The sequence below is a fragment of the Strix uralensis genome, chromosome 14 (assembly GCF_047716275.1).
Source record: "Strix uralensis isolate ZFMK-TIS-50842 chromosome 14, bStrUra1, whole genome shotgun sequence".
Lineage (NCBI taxonomy): Eukaryota > Metazoa > Chordata > Aves > Strigiformes > Strigidae > Strix > Strix uralensis.
In genome coordinates, this window is record NC_133985.1 from 11,287,467 (window position 1) to 11,313,956 (window position 26,490).

The 26,490-nt window shown below is 38.2% G+C and overlaps 1 protein-coding gene across 7 annotated transcripts; it reads left to right on the plus strand.

Annotated features, from left to right (window-relative positions):
- On the plus strand, positions 1 to 25,002 carry FBXO38 (F-box protein 38). 7 transcript variants are annotated; one of them, XM_074884026.1, is made up of 22 exons: positions 1 to 85; positions 2,790 to 2,931; positions 3,798 to 3,931; positions 5,064 to 5,227; positions 5,629 to 5,794; positions 6,143 to 6,280; positions 6,580 to 6,717; positions 7,131 to 7,224; positions 7,649 to 7,779; positions 8,084 to 8,254; positions 8,502 to 8,644; positions 9,523 to 9,745; positions 10,438 to 10,557; positions 11,649 to 11,828; positions 13,617 to 14,336; positions 17,373 to 17,473; positions 19,145 to 19,247; positions 20,284 to 20,450; positions 21,604 to 21,749; positions 22,580 to 22,683; positions 22,948 to 23,061; positions 24,359 to 25,002. In XM_074884026.1, exons 2-22 carry the CDS (start codon positions 2,804 to 2,806, stop codon positions 24,535 to 24,537), a joined length of 3,564 nt encoding a protein of 1,187 aa, XP_074740127.1. In that variant the 5' UTR covers positions 1 to 85; positions 2,790 to 2,803; the 3' UTR covers positions 24,538 to 25,002. The 7 variants fall into 7 exon arrangements, with proteins under 7 accessions (XP_074740127.1, XP_074740131.1, XP_074740129.1 ...); XM_074884030.1 differs by having other exon boundaries at positions 3,814 to 3,931; positions 5,140 to 5,227; XM_074884028.1 differs by lacking the exon at positions 1 to 85 and adding an exon at positions 270 to 497.
- The last annotated feature ends 1,488 nt before the right edge of the window (positions 25,003 to 26,490 follow it).

Sequence of the window (26,490 nt, forward strand, 5' to 3'; positions counted from 1 at the left end):
CTGGCGGAAGGCGACGCGCAGGAAGCGGCTGCCGGGGTTAACCCTCCCCCCGCGGCCACAATAACAGGGCGGCGCTGAGGGGCAGGTAAGGAGCTGCGGGCCGGCGGCGGGGCGCTGAGCCGGCGGCGGTACGGCGGGGCTCGGTGAGCCGGAGGCTGCCGCCGCCCATCCTCTCGCGGCGGGTGGGCCTGGTGCGGCAGAGCGGTGCCGCTGTCCCCCTTTGCCGGCTGGGGCTGTCGTTGTCCGGCACCGGGGCCCTCGGGGCGGTCTGGCCTGGGGCCGGTGAGGGCCGTTCCCCGGTGTGACAGGCCCTGAGGAAAACTGTTCTGCTTCCTGCTGCTGTGGGGGAGAGGGGGAAGCCCTGAGACGCCGTGTTAGGGGCGGCTGCCGCCACCGCCCCCCACCCCCTCCTCGCTGAGGGAACGGCGGAGGTTGGGCTGGCTGCAGCGAAGAGGGCTGTGGGGAAACCTGCTTTTATATCGCTTATCTAAGCAAAAGTAAGCTTGGTTTTTGTTTTGATTTTTTTTTTTTTCCTTCTCCCCATAAGGAAACACCCCTCTTAAATTAGTACTTGCCAGACCGTCCCTAGGTGTTCGGCCCGCATTTTTCTCTAAAGTGCTCGTTTCGGCGGGGCGGCACGGGTCTCCCCGTGGCTTTATAAGCTTTTTAACTTCGGTGTAGTAGTTACTAATCAAGAAGATAACGCGTCGAGCTGTTGTTTCATATGACGACTCTCGTGAATTAGTTAAGTTGGGGCGAGCAAAACTGTTTTGACAGCTTTATTAAATATCTGAAGGTTTTGCTGTTCTTTTTTTTTTTTAAATGGGGTCAGCTTCCTAATGTAGAATGAGATGTTAAAGCTGCACACATTAGCTCAAAATAGTATCAAGAGAAGCACGTATTTTGCAGAAACTGCTGCCTCATAAGAGACTAGGTCATTCTTTTTTCCCTTTACTTAATGGCAGGAGCCAAACTGAACTACAGTCCAGACTGAGAGGGCAGGTTGTACTCATTACATTTAAAATTTAAAGGATCCTTTCAGACTCTTCCCTATGTGCTGGTCTGTTAATATCTTTCTCTTACCTTATATCACAATCCTTTTAATGCTGTTCTTTAAATACTGCTGTATTGTACTCCCTCATGTGTCTGCATCAATCTAGAATTTTTACATTGTATCCTGCCCTCTCTTCAAATTGAGTCATCAGGTGACATTCACTGGGAACCCGTGTAATACTTGTTTTCATCGGAATCCGATCTCATAAATAGTTTGGAGTCAATTTTGGACTTCATGAAGTTGAACAACATTACAGTGTAGTATTACGAAAATCCTAAACCCTTCCAGTGTGCACCGAAAAGAAGGGTAGTATGTGTACAGAAAGCAAACTCAGTGTCTTTAGCTTTCGCTGGAGAAGTCCCAGCCAATCCAAAGGAGTAGAGAGATGTTTCATGCTATTCATGGGCAAAAGGTGCTAATTTAGTTATTTTAATATCACCACTTTAAATAAAATTAATTATGACAACATACAGTTGTTAATTTAAAATGCATATGAAAATGTGTGAAAGCACATGTTTTTCAATAATTAGATCACAGTGAAGCTATCAATAGTTCAGATTTTGTGCTGTCATATAAATAAATTGTGTTGGAGAAGGCAAAATTTTTCTTTTTCATTTGCATGAGGTACTTTGTTTTTCTTCTCAGTTGCCACTTCCACATAATGTGAAGCAAACAGTGTGGTAGATTTACATCACAGTGAATGCCAAAATAGATGCATCTCTGACAAGTTTTCCCAAATCTGTCTTTTTTTTGAAGTTGTTTCTCCTCATCCACTGAATTTTGGTATTCAACCTGTTAAACAGGTTTACTGAGTTAATAATGCTTTACCCTGCTTACCAGAAAGCATTCCTCAGCTAAATAGCAATAGTGAAGACATTTCTCATGCCATTCATCTGCATGAGGTGTTAACGCAGTTATTATAATGTTAACATCAAGTTCATATTTTAGTTACTTATTTGTTACTTCTTGTAATCAATTTGTCTGTTTTTAAGTTAAACATATATTATTGTCCTTCTGTGCCTGTTTGTGTGCTGCAGGAACAATGTAGACACGAACACATTAATTCAGTAAAGAGAAATAGGAGGGGACATCCTGCTGCTGAGGCAAGGTTTTTCTGGGGCTTTGATCTTTAACTAAGCAACCTGAATATTTTATTTGGTATTCTAACCTCTAAGAAGAGCTAGTTTGAGGACCTTTAATAGGGCATTTTTTGGGAATGATCAGTAGGAGTCCATTTTTTCTACAAGGAAAATTAGTTACGTTTCTGTTAGAGGCTTTGGGCTTTCTTTTTCACTGGAACCTGTCTAGTTGGTATTTGCTTGTTAACCTCTGTAGTCTTTGCACAGCTTTCCTGTGCTTTGTCTTGATCAACTAGTGTGTGGATGGTATCTCTGAAGACGTTTTATTCGCGCAAAGAATTGATTTCTGATTAAACCTGTGGTGATTTTCTCCTTTGTCAATTTCCCTTAGCTTAGAGGGACTTTCTACTTTACCTAATAATTATGAGGTTATGTCTGAGACCTCATGTACTAGGCAAACTATAACTTGTTGGAAGAATTTGTCTATTTCTTAGTTACCTCAGTTCAGCTGTACTGGGACTTGTCTTTATTGGCAGATTTTGCTGGGTTTTTTGGGTACAGAAAACTTAACTGGTGTGTCCTCCTCTACTCTCTGTCACTTTTCTCTTTCAGTTGCACTGAATTAGCATAACATTGTGAACATTTCCTTTCATCAGGAATCATTGCAAATATGGGTCCCCGGCGGAAAAATGTGAAACCATGCTCAATGAACAGGGAAGGCTCTGAGTCTACCAAAGCTGATGAGCCAAAAGATTACATGAACCAACTCTCTCATGAAGTGCTTTGCCACATCTTTAGGTGAGCAGTTTACCAGAAGTCAATTTATTGTTTATTATTATATTGTTTTATACTTTTTTCGCCAATCTTGCCTGCATTGATGCTTGTGTCACATAGTATTCGGGAAGTGTAGATGTTCCACGAGTGAACTGGTGGATAAAAACTGGATAAATAGGCGTGATAAATGTTTTTCAGTCCCAGAATTCCTGTGGATACTTTGAAAATTAATTTATATGAATGTCATGAATGGTAGAACAAAGAAAAACTAAGTGATTTAATTCTGTTCACCAGTGTGTGGTAACAAGTGTTTAAATATTGGTTTCAGTGCAGAAATGTGTCTCAGGTAGTAATGCATAGTTGAGGTGCATGTTTTGAAATTGTTGCATCTGCTTCATAGCGTGCGGAAGGGAATTTGAATGAGTATGTAATCTTCTCTACAGCACAGTCCTCCAAGGTTCACTCATGCCTATTATATTCAAAACATAATGCCTTACCAACAAGTTCTTTAAAAACAGTAGTTCTCTAAAATGTTTGCAGATTGAGCGTGGTAGTATGTACTAGAAAATGAAAGTACCTTTAATTAAACCATGTAGAAACTGTTGTGGCAAATGGTTTGGTCAGCAGAACTAAAACATCTCTCCATTTTAATATTATATTTGTACCTTAAATATCCTATATTCAGTGTCAAAAATTGGTGAGTCATTCTGCTTAGCTAAATTTCATGCTTTATTAGAGTACAGTCTGAAAATTTTGTTTGAATTAATGTTTCTAGGTGTTAGAAATATATGAATTTGTGTAGTCATGCTTGGGATGTTCTTGAGTTTGGATAAAAGTTGAAAAGGATCCACCTTTGATAAATCAGAGGAGTGTTTTTTCCTCTCCCAAAGGTACCTTCCCTTGCAGGATATCATGTGCATGGAATGCCTGTCCCGGAAGCTGAAGGAAGCAGTCACTCTTTATCTGCGAGTAGTGAAGGTTGTGGATCTATGTGCAGGCCGTTGGTGGGAATACATGCCCACTGGTGAGTAATGCACTCACTCAAGATAGGGCAATAAAGTGGTATTGAGCAGAACTGTCTGTGCTATCCTGGTATTTATAATGACATGCAGGGTAGATTTTCAAAAACAGTAAAAAGAGTTAGATGTTCAATTCCTTTTGACTTTTGTGAGATTTGTGTGGCTTTCTGGAGTACGTGGTTTAGAAAATTTATCTGTGTCTCTGTGTGTGTGTGTATATATATATATATTGGATATTACTGTAGCAGAAATGGACATTCTCTGTAGCAATCTGTAAATACAATCTATGTTTGTCTGATTGTTGTAAGGGAGTTAATCCAAGGGTTAATCCAAGAAGAGGCTGTTTGCATGCAGGCAGGAAAAAATACAATGGAATGAGAGAGCAACTCATCTGCCAACACTTAACAATGTAAGAATAAATAAGTTTTGATGTCACACCTCAAGCCATCTTCAGATCAATAGATAAATTTGCCAACCTAGGTCAACCCTGTGAGTATTAGGATTTCTGTTGGATTTAAATTACACTGCTGGGATTTGTTGGGGAAGAGAGCGAAAATGAATGAATTCTAAAAGTTAGAGGATCTGCAAAGTTAGATTTATTATGGCTGATATCAGGTAGATGGTTAGACCTAACCTAAGATAGATGTAAATATAGGTAATTTACTAGTTTAAAATTCTTTTTATGTGTTGTTTTATGTTAGAAAAAAAGAATCCTTTGCTTTAAGAAACTGTCTGATTTCTTTGAGAATTGTGAGCTGTGGTGAAAAGTGATGAACTACATATAACTGATCCAGCTGGGCATTTTTGAGCCATGTAGATAAATGGAATTCTGGGAAAGACAGAGAGACAAAGCCTGCAGAGGTGCTTCATCTGAGAAGGGAGAAAGTATAGTTAACCCTGTGGCCATGCAACTGCACTGAAGGAAACCTATAGCAATCCTGAGACATTCAAGGCAGACGAGTATGTAGGTCATGATTTCTAGAATCTGGAAGTAGAAGACAAGCTATTGCTTCTCTGAGTACGTCTTTCAACATTGTAGAGTTTACACTACCATATAAAGAGAACAATGTGTTTGGCTTTCCCTTTTACTAGGTGACTGCTGTCACACATATACCAAATCTGTTGTTATCATCTTAGGTTTCACTGATTCCAGTTTCCTAACGCTGCTGAGGAAGATGCCAGACATTGAACAACTTTATGGTCTTCATCCCAGGTATCTTGAAAGACGCAGAGTCCGTGGCCATGAAGCTTTCAGCATTCCTGGAGTTTTAGAGGCTTTGCAGGCCTGTCCAAATCTGCTGGTGAGTGGTTAGACTCAAGAGAGAACCTTCTTCAGCAACTGAGGTGATGCTTGTTAACAGAGCAGAAGAAATGTGACAGGGACTTACTGCTTATGGGGCTTTGTGTTCAGACCTGGGCTTTGTATTCAGATCTGGCTGTACAGAGCAGCAGTTAATTGTGACCATATCTGCAAATGAGTACTATTTTTAGTTGCACCAGTGGGAATCACAGGTGCTCTCAAGTCCAGAAATGAGTTAAAACTCTGATCCCTCTGCTTTTGAAAAGGCAAGTCTTGCTACAAATTAGAAGTGAAATAACACATTGTGTTATATATAGTGTGTTATTGAGAAGTGTACATGGTTAAGAGGATGTTGTTGCTTGAACTGCTGTTAGAGCATTTGCTTTGCTTCCTTTTATCCAGGGTGTTGAGACCTCTCATTTAGAGCTGGTGGAAGCTATTTGGACATACATGCCACAAGTTCACATTTTAGGGAAGTTTCGTAATCGTAATGGTGCTTTTCCAATTCCTCCTGAGAACAAGCTGAAAATTCCTATAGGAGCTAAAATTCAGACTTTGCACTTAGTAGGTGAGTGTGGTAATGGTGAAGTAGTTGGCCTTAACACAGGTGAATTTAAAGGTTTTGAAACTCTGCAAGATTGTAATTCTTTTTAAGAGAGGGAATTTGGCATGTGGCATTTTTGAAATGTTACTTGCTATATATATGATAGCAGCTCCAAAGGGCAAATCCTAAAAAACTGTGTTGACAAACTGAGGTGAAGAACTTACATTTAAAATGTTTACAGCTTTTCTCACATGCCATATAGCAAAGAAAAGACTTCCTTTTTAAAGCCAGAATGTTAATCCAAAGAAATTTAGCCTAGAGTGTATAGTTTAAAGCTTGTTTTAAATGTTTGTTTTGTTTATGTATTATTAGGGGTGAATGTCCCTGAGATTCCCTGTATCCCAATGCTGAGGCACCTTTATTTGAAGTGGGTGAGACTCACGAAACCACAGCCTTTTAAAGATTTCCTTTGTATCAGCTTACGCGCTTTTGTCATGAGGAACTGTGCCGGTAAGAGGGATTCATGTATGGAGGGGATGTTTTAGCACGTAGGAAAACTAATTCTGTTAAAACTGCATAGACACCAACTGTAAATAGAAATCTTGGAAGACAAGATTCTGAAAACAGTCATTGTTTTATTCATGGTGTTGGATGGAAATGTATCCCTCTCCTGTACATTATTTGGTGCTATGTAGTTCTGTTGACTTCCTGATCTAGATGGATATATGTGTACATTTTAAAATTCTTTAATGTGATACATTCAGTGTTAAGTGAACAACCTTCTTTGTTTGTTGGTTTGTTCTATGTAGGACCCACAAATTCTTTGAAGTATGTTCCCCTAGTGACGGGCCTGGCGTCTGCTCGAAATTTGGAGCATTTAGAACTGGTTCGTGTTCCATTTCTTGGAGGACTTATCCAGCATGTGGTAGAAGATAGCTGGAGATCAGGTATGAAACTTCTTATCCCTCATATTTAAAACAAAGAAATAAAAATATTAGTAAATACTGGAGGCATGTGAAACTTAGCTTTTTTGTATGTAGCAAATCCTTTCTTGATCATTATTTTAAAGGTATCGAGTTTGGAACTATGGTTATGGTGCTAAGTATAGCTCTGTATTAAGCATTGTTTTGACCTTTTAACTGCAATTAATGTTTGACTGATAAACTAACCTTCCAGTTGCATTTGTTAGTGAGTAGAACTGGCAGGATTGGAGGGGAGTTGGGTGCAAATATGTGTTTTATTGATTTACTAACAACTATGTTTTGTTAATTCACTTGTCACGACAACACTGGTGGAAATACACAAGGCTTAAGGTTGTGATCTGTGACTGAAGTGAAAGAATGTTTTTTTTATTTCTCAGGTGGTTTTAGGAATTTGCACACTATAGTTCTGGGAGCTTGCAAGAATGCACTTGAAGTGGATCTTGGCTACCTCATCATAACTGCTGCACGAAGGTATGGGCCTTTAGATCTCTCTTTTCCCCCTTCTCCTTTTTCAAAATAAGTATCTTGGTAATGAAGTCCAAGAATGTGAAGAAGCAGAACAACCTTCAAAAATTTAAGGAATAAACATTTAAACTTTACGTAACAGGAGTATTCTGTGGTTAAAATAAGTGGACTTATGTCTGTTTCTGAATGGGTTTGTGTTATAAGCTGCTGCTTTAGACCTATATCTGGTAAGTGTGGTGCTGTTAGTCTCACAAGTGTATTGCTGTATAACTGCCAAATACTGTAAAGATGCAACAAATATCCTCTTAATCCTGCCATTGTTGAAAGAATATCTTCATTTTATTATGAGAGAGCATCTTCTTGCATGGTTTCTATGGCAATTTTGTTTTGGCATGCCTTTTAATAGGGAACAATTCTTAATTGCATTCAGGTTGCATGAAGTGCGGATCCAGCCTTCCTTGACCAAAGATGGTGTTTTTTCTGCTTTGAAGATGGCTGAACTGGAATTCCCACAGTTTGAAACTCTTCATCTAGGATATGTTGATGAGTTTTTACTACAATGTATGACATTTTTTTATATACATAAATTATTTGACAAATATAAGGATTAAATAAGTTCATGTGTTATCAGTCATTTTCTAAGAGTGATTAAAAATATTAATGTATCCATATTGAGGCTGCTGATCTCATACAGCCAAATATGTTTTTCTTAACTTCCTCAAACTCACTGAAATTGGGAAAGTCTCAGCTTTATTGAACTGAAGTAATAGTCTGATCCATTTTGCAAAATTGGACTAACATAGGGAGTTAGAAAATAAAAGGCAAGTTTCTGAAATTTACTGCTGTGTTTGCTACTTTTTCATAGGCAAAATGACAAATGGAGACTTGGTGAAGTATGGCTTGGCTGATGTGGTTGAAAATCCGGGAATTATTACAGATATTGGTATGAAAGCTGTAAATGAAGTTTTTTCTTGCATCAAGTATCTGGTTATTTACAACTGCCCACATCTACATAACCCAAATAATTGGATCACAGGTATTGCAAACATTTGAAATTTATAGCTATTAAATGGACTGCTGTAATATTAAACCAGAATTTTTCTGCTCATAGTACTACTTGTTCTATTTCTTAGTAAGTACAGTAGGTGATGCTTGGTTTGGAACCATAATGATGCTAGTAACAGTCAGAATGGAGATACAGATGCCTACTGTCAAATCTGGAAAGGGTGTAATGAAAAGTGAGATAGGACTCCTTCAGGAAATGCATCTCTTCTCTTCTGCAGATCATTCAAGGTGGACCCGACTGGTTGACCTTACCCTGGTGCGATGCCATGCAATAAAGCTAGATTCTTTTAGTCAGTTCATTGAGTTATTGCCAAGCTTAGAATTTATTTCTCTGGACCAGATGTTCCGTGAACCTCCTAAGGTGAGTCTTTGAGGGAATGGTTTTGCTTTTTATTGTTGCCAGCTCGTTGGAAATACGATGAGCTCCAGCTGTTATGCATTCTTTTAGAAGTTGTAATTAAATAGCTTGGTAAATAAATGAATTTGGTTTGCAGTTGCTATTATCATGATACGTTAGGGAGAATGATGCTGCTTCTGCAGATAGCAGTGGCAAGGTATGATCTTGTATGTATATGTGACCAGGAAGTAAGACTCACATTGATTCTGTTTCTGTTGAGGACTCTGCTGCTTAATGATTTTGCTGCTGGTTTTCATATGCTTTTTTTCACACTTAGGAATCTGTTTACAATGCTAAGGGGTATTTATGATTTTGTAGTGGGTGAAATGGGGGTACTGTTGCCCCATTGGAGTGCTTTCAAAGCCTAGGAATCTTATTTCTTCATGTTGTGCCGTCTCCCACACTGTAACACAAAACCTTATAACAGCTGTTCTAATAATGAAAATGGTCTAGGTAAAAAAAGCTACTTTTTTTGATCATTAATTCTATCTTGAGGCTACTGTGTTCTGGGAGGACTGTATAATCTGCTATTTGTATTAATGTAATATGATCTCAGAGCAAATTAAATACAATTTAATAAAGTAAGATTATATGCTTTGTGGAGTTCCCTTTCATTAAGAGTTTAACAGAGTGTAAGCTTTCTGGGTTGCCAAACTTAAGATGGACCTCTGCAATGTGTAGCATAATGAAGTATTAGGGGACAATTTCCCTGTTCTTCACATGCGTATTGTTCTGCCACCCCAGATACTACTGACAGAATGCTTTTTTTGTTGGCATTAGGATATGTTGTTGAGATAATGTGTCCATGGTTTCAAATCTTAATAGTTGCTCTTCGTTTTCAGGGTTGTGCTCGTGTGGGTCTAAGTGCAGGCACAGGAATTGGTGTCTCATCTGCCCTAGTCAGCAATCAGAACTCTAACAATGACAATGACAACAACAATAACCACCAGAATAACAACAATCCAAACATCCACCACAACAATCACCAACACCCAAATGACCAGAATGAGGAGAACGAGCTGCGGCAGGATGGTCAAGCCGAAGAGCAGCAGATTGCAGCTGAGGGTAATCTCTGATCTTTGTGAACCTTTGTAGGAAGTGATTTTATTTGCATTGCCACTTACGTAGGTTCCTAGAGAAGATATGAATATGTGTTGAAAGCTTGTTGCTCTTTCAGTTCCTGGTGTGGAACTTTAATCTTTTCTGAGGACTGTCTGTACATCTCTGATACCTCTGTGATAAAAGTTATCTTTGTATTGATTCTAATAGTCATTACAGGTGCATTACCACCCAATTAAATATGTCAGTACAGGTGTTAGCAATGTAGAGCTTGTTTGGTACTCACCTCTGGAAGTCTGATGTGTTTTCTAGGCTCCTCTGGTCAGAGCTGGGAGTGCATCACAGTGTCAGATGGTATATCTTTAAACTCTCCCAGAAAAGGCAGAAGTCACTGGGGGGAATGAATATGTAAATCCTGGTTATGCTGCTGTCTGCAGTAGAACAATAGTTTTGAGGAGGAGTTGAAAATATGGGAGAAGTAAATCCCAAAAGTTAGGCTGGGGCCTTGGCGAAAGAGATGTAGAACAAATCTGTGAGAGACTCTGTGCAACCTAGAGACTCGCTGGAGGAATCAAGGCAGCTATTAATTTATTTCTTTATGATCTCTGACTCTCTGTGGATGCTGATTGAACTTCTCCTGTGTTTATGGGCTCTCTTCCTTCTGTTTCCTCTTCTTGACCTCATCTTAATCTTTTCAGCACTGAATGAGATGGAAGAGGTGGCACAGGAGGAAGGGATGGCTGCTGGGCAGGACCAGAATGAGCTCCCGGCTCACAGCCAAGCTGCTGTTCCTATGGAGGTTGACGAAGAGCAAGCAGGTAACTGGTTTTGGAAGGAAATTACCTTTTGGTATCCCTTTCTTGAGGGGTTAAATTTTTCAGTATAAGTCTGGTTGGGGATGGTTTTCTTCAGCTGGCTTGTCTGATGTGTTTAGAATAATGATGCTAGCACAGCTTACTGCTGTGAAGAAATTTATTCTGGTTTTTTAAAGTCTGTTTTACAGTATACAATTTTCTTTTGCATATGGAGTAAAATATCTTGATCTTAAAGCCTTATTTTTGTGCCCAGAATAGTAGAAGACTTAGAAGGCCTGAATGAGCTTGTCATGTTCTTACGTTGGTGTTAAGGGCCTTACTTCTTTCACTGCAGCATCTGGATTCTTTTTTGCCTTTTCTTTTTTTTCAAGACAGAACAACTTGTTCCAGTGTTAATTTCATTTGTATTAGTGACATAAGGCAGTCTTGATTTCTTTTATAGCCACTATTTGCTGGACAACATAATTTTCTACTAAATATGCCCAAACCAAGAAATAACATACACATATGCTGGATCTGTTCGCTTTTTCAAGATAACTCCTGAAAAGGTTATTTAACTTAATTTCTTGTGTTATTCACCAGCAGTTATGTCATTGTGATTGGCTAACACCTTTGGTTAGTAGCCAAGAGAGGTAATTAACAAAGCACATTTATGCTGAAGCTTGATAATTCATGCTTGTCCTTCCCACTTCTAGTGGTGGGATTTAGAAGGATAACTGCAGATGTTCTGACCGACATTTCTGTCTGTGGTGGAGGTTTCAGGGACTGCTTATAATACATAGTTGTGCAGTTACTTGTACTATTGTGGAAGAACCTTTAAGCTGTTCTGAAGCACAGAAACATTACAGAAAACTTGTGTTTTGTCTTACATTGTCACACTCTTCCCCTTCCAAACTAGAATGCTTTAATGCTGAAATGCAATGTTTTGCTCTTCTCGTGTTTGCATTTTAATGAGGCAGCCTCAGAATGGGTGGCTAAATTTAATCAAATTCATGTCTTGACATTTTTTCAAGCAGTTCTGAAAATTTACAGCCCTTTAATCCATGCTTGGCTTATTTTTACATGAACTGTTGGCATTCTTCTACTGTTTTCAGGACCAAGTGGCATTCAGCCTGTTGTAAAAGCAACACCTATTACTGTCCATGATTCAGACAGTGAGGATGAGGAAGAAAACATGGGGACTTCAAGAGCCTGCATCACTAACAGCATTGCACAGAATTACTCAGATGGAGAAGAGAAAAGCAGGGATCCAGTGGAAACCAGAGAACCTTCAGGTGTGGAACAGATGGGTTCCTGGGCACTGTTAAGCAAAATTTATTCTTAAGCTTCAGTCTTTCCATCTTGTTCAGTTTTATTTCCAGCTTTGTCATGGGCATTTTTGCTTGTTTGCCCCCTACTCTTTTCTTCCTGCTATAAATGTAGAATGAAGGTGTTAAGGACGCATCTCTCTGAGCTCCAATCACATCGTCGCTGTACGGAAACACAGAAGTAGTGGTGCTGCACTGCTTTGCATGCAGAAACCTGCACCTCCTCTCTTGGATTTCCAAGTCCACAGAATTTATCGTTTGTGAAGCAAATTTGCAGCTATGTTGTCTATATGATTCATCTGTCAAAATGCTGAAACAGAATGTGACTGTTGGGACAAATGCATGAGAGTTGTCACCATCTTTTTTTCTGAAGGGGGGCCCTGTGAGAGTGCCCTGAAGGGGACACTTTAAGATCAACTTTACTCTGATGAGAGCTTTGGAGATTTGAATTCTCAGGGTGATGTTCAGTACTGTCATCTTCACTTCTGAACAACACTTAATATATAGCGTGTGTATACATATATTAGTAGTAGTAGTATGTATATTATTATGACTCAGAGTCAGAGGCCTAGAACTTGATGGTAGTATGACAACTATAGAGAGACATAGAAAAGGGCATTGCCTGTCTCTTGAGTTTACAGCTATAAGCTACTCATCTGTGGCATTAAGTCGAAGTCCTCGGTCTGATGCTTTATGATATACGTTCTTTCCAGCAACAGAGATTACATGCTATTTCCTATAGTTTGTATTCTGAGTGAAATAGTTTCATACATACGCAAGAAAGGAGGAAGTCCAAGTCAAATTGTGATCTATGAGTAATTGACAGATGAAGTACATACAGTACTAAGCTTTAATGAATATTTAGCTAAGCGGTTAACATAAAAATCCTGCATTGCGAAGGATTGACAAATGTACTGGTTTAGTACTGGTTTAATTTCTGCAAAGCCTAGGACATACCCAAGCTGTAATGGATCAAGTATCTTCCTGTTGTAACCAGCATACTCCCTACACATCAGCCCCCCTGTCTTTTCAACAAGACTGGTAGTTTCAGCTTGGAAATCTGTAGAGTGTGGGCTCACAGCATAGATGTCAGTTCTCGTTTGAGGGTTGAAATAACCTGTGTTTGGAGACAATTTGCATAAACTTTTGTATTGCCAATAATGTTTTTTTCAGGCTTGGTTTAGTGTAATTAGCTGAGAGGATTAAGACAGTAGACATGAAGTTCCAGTTGTGATTTGTACACTATCCGTTATGGTTTTTTTACTCATCGGTAAACTGAGACCACTGTTACCAACTGACACCACTTTCCATACCCAGGAGGGGGAGCTAAGGATTGCTATTGAAAGCATAAAGTTTAGTCCTCTCTATGTTACTATTCAATTCCCCAGATTGATTCCTCCTATTTAAGAAAACAAGCTTATGATCAGCATGTGTTTCATATTTTTATGCTTTGGCATATTTAACCAGTTAGCTGTTTTGTGAAAATATTAGCCTCTCTGTGAGAGATGTATCTCATTTAAACTGACAAACACTTCAACACATCACTACAGAAATAGCTGCAGGACATTACAGAGATTCAGGAACTGCTAGAAATGTAATTCCCATAATGTGAATAGCAGCATGGTCCTGACAAGATTTGTCATTGGCCTCTAGGCTGCCTTCTGTTTTAAGTAGTCTCTAACAGAGTAGCACTCAGCATTTATTTAAACTGTGTATTAGGTTGTCTTATTGTTCTCCCTCTCTTAACTCTTACAGTGAGCGGTAAAGGCAAGACACCACTGCGGAAGAGATGTAGTGTCAGCCAAGTGGGCCAGACAAAGCAGTTCCATACCGAGGAAAGCAGCTGTGAGAAAGGTTGTCAAGTAACAAGTGAGCAAATTAAAGCAGACATGAAAGCAGCAAGTGACATGCCTGAAAGGAACAAAAGCAAAGATTCTTACCCAGGTTGCAGTAACACTACAGGATCAACGGGAACTTCCAGCTCCTGCAGTGCTGTTTCTCCTAGCCCTGACTGTGCACAGACAGCTAATAGCCACTCTGGTGGCACCAGTCCAGCAATTGGAGATGAATCCAGGCAGTGTGTCTGCTCGCCTTGTAAAAGTGAAGGTTCCAGTGAGAGAGAGACTGAGGAGAGCTCTGTTTGTTCCAGGTGTTCCTGCTACAAGCCACAGGATGCACAACAGAGGACTAGTGGGTGTTGCGATGGGGAATGTCCATCCACGAGTGGAGCCTGCAGGAATGGACCAAACAGCACTGGGTCAGATTTTGCACTTAGGACTCTGCCAAACTGTGGGCCTCCGGGAGGGACAAGTGATGAGAGGACTAGTGGGAGTGCCTGTGGGCCTGCCAGTGAGGAGGAGAGCATGTGCTCACAGCGAAGGAGCTGTGAGATGGAGTATAAAGAAGAGTATCCTCGCCGACCACTAACAAGAGCTAGAAGCAAGCTGTCCCATGTCCCTCTGGTGTCAGAGTCAGGTATGACCTACATGCATATATTAATTTCTGAGTGCTAGCATGAGACAGTATTGAACAACTGCAACACCCACAGATAATACTGAAGTTAAACATGAAGTTTATTGGTTAATAATTTAAAACTAAGTCGTTTGTCAAAGGGTCAGAATATTGATGGAACAGAAACGACTGACTTCACTGCCATAGCCAGGTAAAATAACAGATCTCTCTGAAAGAGTGACAGTGACTTTTTTCTCCGTGCAAGTATTTCTGTATGTGTTATCCGTACATACTAAACAGTGTTTGATTTACTCATTTGAAAACCAAATGCAACTTCTTTTGACAGCTTCTCTCTTCCTGTGAAGGCTGTTATTCATTGAAACATAAGACTGTCTCCCCCATTAAAATTCTCCCTTTAAAAGGAAGAAGACAGCAGGTATGCTCAGATCTTAGCAAGAAGGCAAAAGTTAATAACTGATACTTTATCAGCCAATAAAGAAGGCCATAATTATAATTGAGCCAATCTTGTGCACCTGCATATTGGATTCTGCTTCCGAGTGTATAAGGCGTGGTGATCAAACTTGTTGAAAATTGTCTTTTTATTATATAGGTTCATGCTTCACATCATGTAAAACAAACAAAACAATAAAATAAAAACAAAATCCTGAAGGGCTGGAATGAAGCCAGAAATGTTGGGAGAAAAGAATAGATGTGAGAGGGGAACTTGCTGTTTCTTCCAAATATACTTGCTTTACAAAATAATCATCTTAATCTGGCATAGCACACTTTATGGTTACCTTATATATCCAGGATTCTTTGAGACTATCTGGCAAGTGAAATGAAACGTGCTAGTTACAGAACTAGCATGTATTCATCGGAGGTCGAAAAGATAGATAGAAAATTCATATCTCTGTTAACATGGAAATTTAAACACAGTATGTCCTAGTGCCTTCCCAGTTTTTCTTAATGTTCCAAAGTGTTAACGAAACCTGAATCACCTAGGATATTGTTCTGTAGCTAGATGCATCTCAGATTGAAGAAATGATCTTGCTATTAAATTTAAAATGTCTGTTTTCTGCCTTGCTCCATTATGAGTACTAATTAGTCTACAAAAATCAAAAGAAAATATTTCCTCTCTATCCTCATCCATTACCAAAACATGAAGTGAAGTCAGTCAGATCTAAGTATTAAATTAGGGTATGTTTCTGAAAGTATCTCTGTTTTCCTGTTTCAGTTGTTAGGAAAAAAGATCTGTTCTGTTCATGGAGAAAAATGTCTTGGTATTTCCTATATTTAGCCTACACAAGTCAGAAGTGTTTTCCCAGCTCCATACAGTTATATGTATGTCTTTGTGCACTTAATTCCCTCTTTGAAGCATCCAATATTAGCTGATGCTTGAGACAGAATGTGAGACTTGTGTCATTTTAATCTTTTAAATCTGTGTTTAAAACAGGACTGGGAGGTGGCTTCTGCCTGACTGTTACAGTGCTTTTTTTTCCCTAGGATAGGATATACAACTCATTAGAGTATAACCTGAAAATGCTTTGTTAGATGGAAATGTTTTTCCATAAATAGTCTAAAAATGTGCCTTGAATATGATTGCTTTCTGTTATCCTAGCATAAATGACATTGTTGTTTTCGGCTTCTGTAACAAACTGTGTTTGATAGTAGAAGTATTTTTTTCTCTTAAATTATTTACTCATATTAAACAGTGGAACCAGTAAAATATTAAAGACAGTAAAATTTTAAAATCATTATCACCACAGACTAGCTGGCTAAAGGATGACTCAAGTGTGTAATTTTGATTTTCACTCTAGTAAAAATGTAAGCCACACTTTTTCTTGTAATAAATGAGGGGTTTTTTTAAACTTGTTTTAGTCTGCATTTGTAGTGAAGCAAGCTTTTTCACATTTTTAAAATGCATGTTATGTTAAACCTTCTGTAAAGTTTTCTTGGCCTTGGGCTACATCTTGAACAATTCAACACAAAATTGGAAGGTTTTTGCTATAATATAGCCAGGAAGTATTTCACTATTTGTAGATACTCGAAAACTGTTGAAAAAATTCCCTGGGAATGATGATTCATGGGTGCCACAAGATGGGCACTTAATATTATATCTTTCAACCTGTGGATCAGCTAAAGGAGTAGCCTGAATTCTGGAGCTCATAGGCCCACTGAATGTCACATGTTAATTAGTAGTTTACATGTAGTAGTGGAATTTGATGTTAAGTAGGAAAAGAGATCTTTTTTAATGTTAATAGCCATATAGCATGGAGTAGTTCATACATAGTCTCTAATATTTTGCACTTCTATCTTGATTGTGAATCTTTGTGAACATGCCATATGTTTTAACAAAAAAGTCAAAGGAGGCTCAATTTTAGTAAAATAATTTCTCGTTTTGATCTGTTAATCACAGAAAATTAATTCTAAGGCTTTTTTTTCTCTTACTGTAGAAAGTAAGGGTGGTTGTCTATCATCATTTCTTTTCAAAGCCTCATCTTTTAAATCAAGCAGGAATTTGATGTCACTGGCACATGAAATGGGAGTAAAAGCAGCTTGGGAACATCAAAGTATTTTATACCTGGGCATCCTTTGCAATATTAGGAAAAACTTAGCGACAGTTATAAAGAGCAGACTTTCAAGTAGTTTGAGATTATTTCTACTGTTTAAAACATTAAAGCTATTTTGGTTCTTATATTTGTCAAGAATGTTCTGTTTGCTGCAGAGAACCGAGTGTAACCTAACAATTCATCTGTTCTTTTCTTGGCTCCACATCTTTCTGTGATGTTGAACTTGTAGGTTCAGCATTCCTGTGTTTTCATCTATAAACATCCCATCCCTTTGCCTCAAGTTATTTAGTATGAATGATTCTGAGCAACAAACCTGAAAGTGGGTTTTGTGCAAGGAAAAGAGATATAGTTGTTTTCAAGTCAGACAGGTATTTTGATCTGCTTGTGTAAGAAATGTATGTTTTTATTGGATGTTTTCAGCTAGGAAATGCCTCTATTGTTATCCTGAGATGTAAACAGAGGAAAGATTTTTCTGGTTTTCTGTTTCCAGAGGTGGCTAAGCCAAAGCCACGGCAAACCACAAAGCGGAAAAGGACAGCTGACAAGTCCACAAGTACAAGTGACCCAGTTATTGAAGATGATCATGTTCAAGTAAGGTCTCTTTCTTCACTTGCTACAGGTTTATCAGCTGGGGATGCTCATGAACAATGATGTAATTCTAAGCTTGTCTTCCGTGTAGAGTCAGATGAGTTATAACTGGTGTTGCTGCTCTCTTTGCTCTTAACCATGTACAGGAAATTTCTCTGTTAGGTGCAGTGATACTCTGTCTGGCCTGAGAAGAGCAAAGTGTAAGCTAAAGCTAAACTTGGAAGTTTGTCAGATGCTCATGGCTATAGTACTGCAAGAACTCCTGCCTTTCCACAGTGTCCTTCTTGATGTGCAGGGGAAAAATTTATTCTCTGTGGCATTTATTTTTGAAATGACATCATAGGCTATGGCTGTTAAAAAGAAACATGAGATATGTAATTACCTCTGGACGTAGCAACTCAGCTGTTACTTTGAAGGCTGGGGATTCTCTTAGTATATAAGTAACATGAGTTAATTCTGCAGTGAAGATCAGTCATGGGAGGAGAAATTGCAAGGTCTGGCCTCACTGTATTGAGGCTATTTACCCAAGGCTCATGTTCTAGCCAAGCATGAGATTGCTTCAGAAGGTGACTGAACATCTAACTTAAGCTTTTCTTCTGAGTTCTGCTGTAGAGGAACCTGCCTGCATTTATTTTCCCCTCTCGGTCCAGTGAAGAACTTAGCCTCACTGAGCTAAGATAGCTTTTGTGAATGTGTCCCATAATATTTTTCTGGTTACTAGGATGCATTACAGCTTTTGTAATTAGCATAAAAGGTATTTTTGGGTACATGATTTTTCTTCTTAAAATATGCCATTTTGAAAGAACAGTATTGTGAGGTTTTAATTTATTTTTAACTATCTGTGGTTACAAGAAACAGCTTAAATTGCTGGAGCTGAAAGAATCCATTGCAGAATGCTTCTTTTTTCTCTTTACACATATTTACTTTGGTGTGATAGAACTCTGTTTAGTCATATTTTTATAATTGGCCAGCTTCATCCTTGAGCTGCTAAATTTTGCTAGAATTTTAGTGATAAAACTTTGAAAAACTCAGATAAAAATCCAAAAAGATCCTTTCTTACTACATTCTCCCTGTGCTCATGGTATTGGAAATGATTCTGCTTGAGCTTGATGCGTACTTTATTTTTCTAACACTGGTAGTGGACATAGAGAATTAAATAAGTTATTTATATAATTTTCAACCCTCCATGGTAGATTTTCATCTGAGATAGCACTGGTGAAATACATTGGTATGGGAAGTTCAAACCATGATTCTCCGCCATACCTCCTTTCTGTGTTTAAACAAGTATTACTGTCCAGGATTGCCATTTTTGTCATTGTGGTTGAAAGACAGAAATTGAATAGTAGAGAATTTTAAGTTCCTGACAGATGATACTTAGGTTTTCTGATAAAAATTGTGCTTTCTGATATGACTTCTCTTTTAATCTTGTGAAGTTTTTCTTTTGTGTTTTGTGATGTTGTTGATCAGCAGGAAGTCTTGTCTTTTTTTCCTCCTTGCTGTCAGTAGCCTTAGTTGTCTCAAATACCTGTTGTGAACAGAAGCTGTATTATATTGATTAGTATCCAGTTAATATCCTTCTGATCTGGTGGTGTCTTTTAAAATTCAGTTTATTTTAATTTTTTTCTTTGCTTTTACCCTGTCATAGATTATTTCTTTCTTTAAAATTTTTGCCAGGTACTGACTTTGAAATCCAAAAACCTTGTTGGAATCACCTTGACCAATTGTGGAATAACAGATTTAGTACTGAAAGACTGTCCCAAAATGATGTTCATACATGGTATGTAGTTAATGTCATGTGTAGCTCCTCCATCTGGCATTATTAGAAATTTCTGAAAGAATTAAAGTCAGTCCACTGCTTATTTTGTATTCATCAGCTGCTTTGGTAAATGTCAGGCTGATGCTCAGAACAGCAAATAAGACTGCTTCTCAGATTGAATGCCTCTTTCCTTATAAGTCATAACAGGTTTAATAAAGATTAATATCTAAAAATCAACAGATGAAATTATATGACAGTTAGGAAGATGCAATGTTTATTGAAGAGTGATAATACAGTAATTGGAAGTTGATGAAATGAGTTTGAGAGTACCTTGTTTTTTCTCTCATTTCATTGTGCTTCCATAGATTATTTAGCTGACATGATGATACTTTCCTGCTTGACACGATAAAAATCTGTTTTAAATTATGGCACTTAAGCTGCATTAGATTCACATGCCAGGGTGTATGACTAGTCCTGTATTGAAGCATTGGGTCATTTGATGTTTTCTGCAACATCTATACTAAATAACACTTCTTCTTCTGAAACGAGGTATCTCTATTTAGCAGAAAATGAAGAAATTATTTATTCCAGAATACTTCTCAGAACATACATTAATTTTGAACTAATTTTCATTACAGGAGCAGTGTTACTAGAAAGGAAATAGCTTTATTTTACATTGTGTGACCTCACAATACTCTATATTTGATCTGATTTTGAAGTCAGTGGTTTTCAATTGTGGCAGTCCACAGACCATTTCAGGGGACTTAGTGAAAGGAAACAAAGAGAGAAAAAGGTTATTGTTAGATTTGACACAGCCTTTTGAAAGGACTTTTCTTACAAATTCACAAATTAAAAGTTTGATCATAATGTGGAAGAAATGAACAGCTAGTCTATTTCTTCACTATACTTGTTGCCAGCTATCCAAACTACCTCAGTAATTGTCTGTTACTGTTTGCCTTCTTTTGAAATAGCTTTGAAAATATCTGACAGGAGGCTCCTAAGATCTTTTCAGTATTATATTTCTTTTCTTTTAATAATTTTGTTTGCTGATTTATAGCTACAAGGTGCCGTGTATTGAAACACTTAAAAGTAGAAAATGCACCAGTTGTCAATCGGTTTGACTATGCCCAGTGCAAGAAGTTAAACATGGATCAGGTTCTGGATCAGATTCTCAGGATGCCACCGGAAAGAAACCGGATTATTTATCTTCGACCAATGCAGCAGGTACACAACAAACTTTCATTTAATCATGAACACATCTGACGTTCTGCCTGTATTTTACCACTCTTGGCTTCATGTGTTTTCCAGTTAATGCAAGAAATGTAAATGTTACAGTAACACAGCTCTGAGAAACTTGTTTATTAAAACTTTAGCCCATCAAGGCTTTTATTGCAGAATCTGAAACTTGGATGATACTGAATTTTAAGACTTAATGTTACCATCTCCAATATTAATTGCATTAGAAGATATTGTAAAAAATTATGATGGATTGAATTCATTCCAAACTGAATAACTAACTGTAAGAACCTAGATGCTCCTAAATCAGCTTGTGGTTATGTATAAGCAGAAGCATGACATAGGCATAGGTTAAATCTTTAACCCATGTCCTACTAGACGTAGTAACAGCAGTTAGTGTTTTGAATATTAATTTGCTGAAAGCTGCATCTTATTTTGATGCTAAACAGTGTTGCAAGACAGTTGCGGTACTGGGAGCCACCCTCTCCTCCCCCAGATTACGTGTAGGAGATATAAGCACTGACATTTAGCTGAATTGTTGAGGTCATTTGACAAGTAATTAAGAGGGCTTAGTTTAAGATCCTGAATGTGTTTTTTGACTTTATCACTCTAACCAGAGCATTCTGTATTAGACTGTGATGCTGCTTCTCCCAAGCAAAGTTTGCCTTACCAATGAGGGAAAGCTGATTTGATATAAAAGCCATCTTTTCTTTGAAACCAGATCTCTTGCTTTAGTTTTAGGGGACAGTGGTAAGAAGGGGGGGGAGGGGGGGGAGAAAAAAAATACAAACCCCATGACTCCCCCTAAGCCAGAGACAAATTCTGAGAACGTGAAGGTAGTTTAGACCATTATGTAATTTTATGAACGTTTACTTACATATTGGAGTTGTGAAACACATCAGAAAATAGACAATCCCCATCACATTTCACTACCTGAGAAGATTCATTGGCAAAGCTGCACTGGGAAAGTTTTACTCCACTTAATCATCTATTTGCTTATGTATGCTGTTAAAATTTCTTTTCACTGGACATGTTTGTTCCCCCAGAATTTGGGGGATTTGGTAGATGTCTGCTATTGACTCTGAAATCACATCTCTTTGTTTCTCTTTGGTTACAAGTCTTTGTTTGCTGCCTTTCACAGGTTGACACGTTGACTCTTGAGCAAAAGATATTTAGTGGCCCTTATCCATACCACATTTGCATAATTCATGAATTCAGTAACCCACCTAATGTCCGCAATAAGGTGCGCATTCGAAGCTGGATGGACACAATAGCAAATATCAACCAGTGAGTACTTGCCCTTCAGTAACTTTACAGAAAAGGTATTCTGTCCTGAATCAGCAGCTACAGCTTCAGTCAAGCTGTAGCCTTGCTGAATTCTGTTAGCCAAATTAAAAAAAGAAAAGGTTTGTTGACTAGCAAAGGTTCAATTCTAGATGTAGAATTCTGATATAAAATTTCAATGTCAAGATGTATCTAATACAAAACATAGATTAAATAAACGTAACTGTGAAAAACACTGTAGAATTCTCCAGTTCTCTTCCATCCATCAGTAATGCAATTGAACACTGAAGTAGTCAGGATGGCTGATGAATATCTTCAAATCTGAAGACAAGTTTCTTTTAATAAAAAAGAGAAAGACTGATTTACTCCAAGACATAATGTTAGTTTCTGGGAAGGTGATGTGCAGTCAATGTCAGCTCCTTATTGAGGAGCAAGAATTCCCAGCAGCAGGGAATTGTATACAGTGGCTCTCATGCAGCTGTTTTAAACCAGTGTTTTTGTTGTCTTGGTTTTTTACTAAAATGACTAAGAGAATAAATTTACTTCTGAAGTTTTGTTTAATTGCAGCTATGTTGGATTGTTTCTTATAGATAGAAAGCTGTGCTTAAAAGGTAGCGTAATTGGTTTCTCAACTATACATATTCTCTGTGGTTACTCTCACAAACAAAGGGATTGCATACTGAGTTTGTGTGAGGGTCTTAGAGGAGCATTTCTCTGGGTTCAGGCTCGTTAAAAGAAAGGTTGTGTAATAGGATTTCCCATTTGTTTTTTCTCCCTCACACTTTCACATTTCCAGTCACTACTGGCTGTAATCTCTTCCTCCTTCTCTCTAGAGAGCTTATTAAATATGAGTTCTTCCCTGAAGCTACGCGAACTGATGAAGACCTTAAGAAATACACTAAGTACCCTTGGGGACGAGATATTTACACTCTAGAAGGTGAGTGTTTATAGAGAACTGAAAGCTGGTGATCAGTCTCTTGCTAAGATAAGTAACTTTGCATCAAGTTACAAGAGATACGAATAATAATTCTCGTCAGGAAAGTGGAGGACTGTTGGCACAGAGTGGGGGAATTGAAGTGAGGAGGTGCTTTTCCTGCATCAGTGACCAGTGTACATGGTATCAGCGAAGCTTACTTGAAGAGTACTGATGCTGCAGGAGTGACATTGTCCTCTTTGTATCCTCATCCTGTCTGTCTTGTAGGCATTGTGGATGGCGCTCCTTACTCCATGATTACGGACTTCCCATGGTTGAGATCACTGAGAACAGCAGAGCCAAACAGCTATGCTAGATACGACTTTGAGGATGATGAGAGAAGTGAGTAATCTTTTTTGATGTGTTCAAAGAACTTTAACTGGTGTTTGATCTTAAGCTGACAATGTGCTCCTTTATTTTTCAGTTTTCTAATTCTTATGCTATTTTTGGTAGACTATAAATAACTACTTGTAGCAGTGTTGGGAGCTGGATGAGGAGGGCGTCCAGCAGAGGAGAGGGCCATAGTACTACAACAGTGTATCAGCCAGCTGGAGACCCCTAATACTGATAAAATCAGAGGGCCAATCTGGTGCATAGCCTAAAAATGTGATGGGTTTGTCATACCCAGAAGAATGAGTACAATTAAAACACACACAAAACTGATGTGATGTGTGGTCCCAGCAGTTCAAGTTCTGTGGAGTTTACTGGCATTACTGCTGAAAGCTCAGCTGGACTACTGCTCGGGCTTTGCTTTACGAAAGGTTGTTAAGGTAGGCTGAAGAGTCCAGCAAGGAGACAGGAGACTCAGAAACTTGGGAGAAAAGAGGAAAGAACTGGACTTGAAAACTCTGGAACAGGGATGATGTGGGTTAGAGTTTAGGGTAGATATGCCTCTTCCTATTTAGGAGCTTGTCTTATAAAATATTATAGTGGGCAATTTCTAGGGCTCAATTAAGAACTTTGCTTGGTAGCAGGGAAAAACGTGTTCCACTGCTCAATTAGGAAAATCTTGGAATCTGCTTCATTAGAGGTATTTTTAATTGACATCAGTTTGGATATTCTTATCTAGCTCCAGTTCAAGGGGATGAAGCTCAAGAGGATGAGGAAGAAATCGTTTTTGACTATACCTTTCTCTGATTATTTTTTTTATTTTATTTTTATTTTACTTGAAACTGATTCATAGACAATGCTTGTAGTTCAGTATGTAGTCTGAATTATAAGAAATTGATACACATTTGATTTAAAAGAGTAGTTAGATTAAACATGATGTTAAAGCCATACAAAGTAAAGAAAAGGCTGCTGCTTTATCCTTAATTGCTCTTGTTTATAAAACATTTGATCAGTGAAATGGATAACCTGAAAGCATGTCAGGGGCAAGGCTTTGTTATGCACTGGGATTCCCTTCACTCACAGACATGCGAACTTTGTGTACATTAAATGAGTATTGGAGCTATCAAAGTGCGCTCCAATGGAAGCAGAATACCTTTTCTGCTTGAATAATATTCCTTAAATGTGGTTGTTCAATGGAAGATTTTTCTGTTTGTTTTGTTTTCCTTCTCTCATTTAATGCAAAACAGATTCCCTTGTGAATTTCTTTATAGGAAAGATTCTAGTTTTTATTCTTATGTGTTTTCCACAGCTACTATTTATGCACCCCGAAGGAAAGGACAATTGTCTGCAGACATCTGCATGGAAACAATAGGAGAAGAGATCTCTGAACTGCGCCAGATGAAAAAAGGTGTATTCCAACGTGTGGTGGCTATATTCATCCATTACTGTGATGTCAATGGTGAACCAGTAGAGGATGATTACATTTGAGTGGATACTCTCCCTAACCTGTCATCTCTTCCTAAATTCCGACTGGCACTGCTGGCCAAGAAAGCAGGTGGATTCTTTCCGAATGCAAAGCATTTTCTTGAAACGCATACTTTGCAGTTGCTCTCTCACAGTTTGGAAAAGAGTGTGTAGTAAATGTATAATGAAAAGTAAAAATTGTATACTAAGATTTGTACATAGAGGAAACAAAAGAAAAACTTCCTAATACTGAGACTTTATTTCATATGTTTATACAATTTAATTTAAATTCCATTTTAATGAAGGCCAATAATTAGGAACAGGGAAGAATATTTGAATTTTTCAGCCCATACAATTCATAGCAGTATTTTTTTTCTTATAAACAAAATCCCATTTGCTGTGTTCAAAAGAGTCATCAGAGTCTCTTTTAATCTGTGCCTTTTTCTTGAGCATTTAAGAGTCCAGTCTGAGTAAACCTGTTGAGCACAATCTTTGTGTCTTGTGTGCATTTTTCAAAGGGAGAGAATTATTCTACAGCTGTTGTAAAGAAGGCCAAAGCAGGAAAAAAGAGTAGTGAAGCTGGTGATCTGTGATAGTTTATAGAGTTCATTAAAAACATTTTCTGGGAAAGAAAAAACCCCACATTTAGCACCTTAGAAACAGAAGATATGTTCTAAAGCATTTTGTACCATTAGATTTCATTTTAATAGTGTATTTGACTGTGTAATATGAAAAATAAGTTGCTAATTGTTGGTTCCACTCTCTTTAACATAAATCTGCACATACTAAATGGCTGAAAGCTGAATTTTCCCTTAAGACAGGCAGGAAAAGGGATGTGTAATTGCTTAGTTATAGCTGTGTCAGTGCAGGATCCATCTGACTCAACCAGTGAGCTTTCAGGCTGATTCATGCTCACTCATGAATGCAGATTTTCCACGCAGTCAGTAAATACTGCTGCTCTTTGGCCCAGAATGCTTGTATATAGAAAATGCCTCTGGTTCCCACAGTATCCATAGATGTTTTGTGTGTATGTCCAGAATTTGCTGCAAGTCCAGTATACAGGTATAAAAATGCACAAGTTAGTTTTAAACTAGCTGGTTTGTGTGCTGTTAGTAATGTGCCCTGTGGGGGTGGGAGATCTCTTAAAGGCTAATTTGCTGTGCTGTGCAACAGTGTCTGCACGCGCACGCAGCTGTGACTGCACAAATGCACCTTTAGAAGTGCCCTACAATCAACTATGGCTTGATCTATCATTCACACTCTTTTGAAGTTGCAACGTTACCAGCCTAACAACTGACAGTTTACTAACTTACTGTGGTAAAAGCCATAGAGCAGATTAGTTTGTACCATAATGCAATTTTACACATCATTGTTAATGATTTTAATTCTTTGAACTTTGGTATAAATGTGACTAATGGGGATTTCTATGACGTTTAGCTGTGTAGAACTGAAGAGGCAAAACTGTTCAACACAGCAAAGCCACTGTTAGTTTTCCCTGTATCTGTTCCTCTGTGGAAATTCTTGAGGTAATGTGGAACTAGAAATATATTAGGTAAGAGAAAGAGAATGGTGCCGAATGGAAGCAGCAACAGATTTGGTACAGTATATTTTTCTCACGTGCTCTCGCTACTCTTAACTGGAGGTGGAGTACTAAATACCAGATAATGAAGTGAATGCTGTTAAATTTGCTTTATTGCAGGATCACAGTTAATGGTTTAGTTGTAACAAATATATTTAACCATAAATAATCTATTCAGTGATATTCAGACAAAACATAATTGTGACCCTTCCTAGAAGTGTTTCAAGTAATCTGAGTCATTGATTCAGTCATGTTTACCATTTTAATACAGCATGTACAGGAAAATGTTGCTGCGTTTCTAGAGTATTGCACCAGATCTCCATCTGGTATCTCTAACTTTAGCCTTTTGAAGAAGTATTTATACAAATAATGTACTTATTTATATTCAATATTTCCTT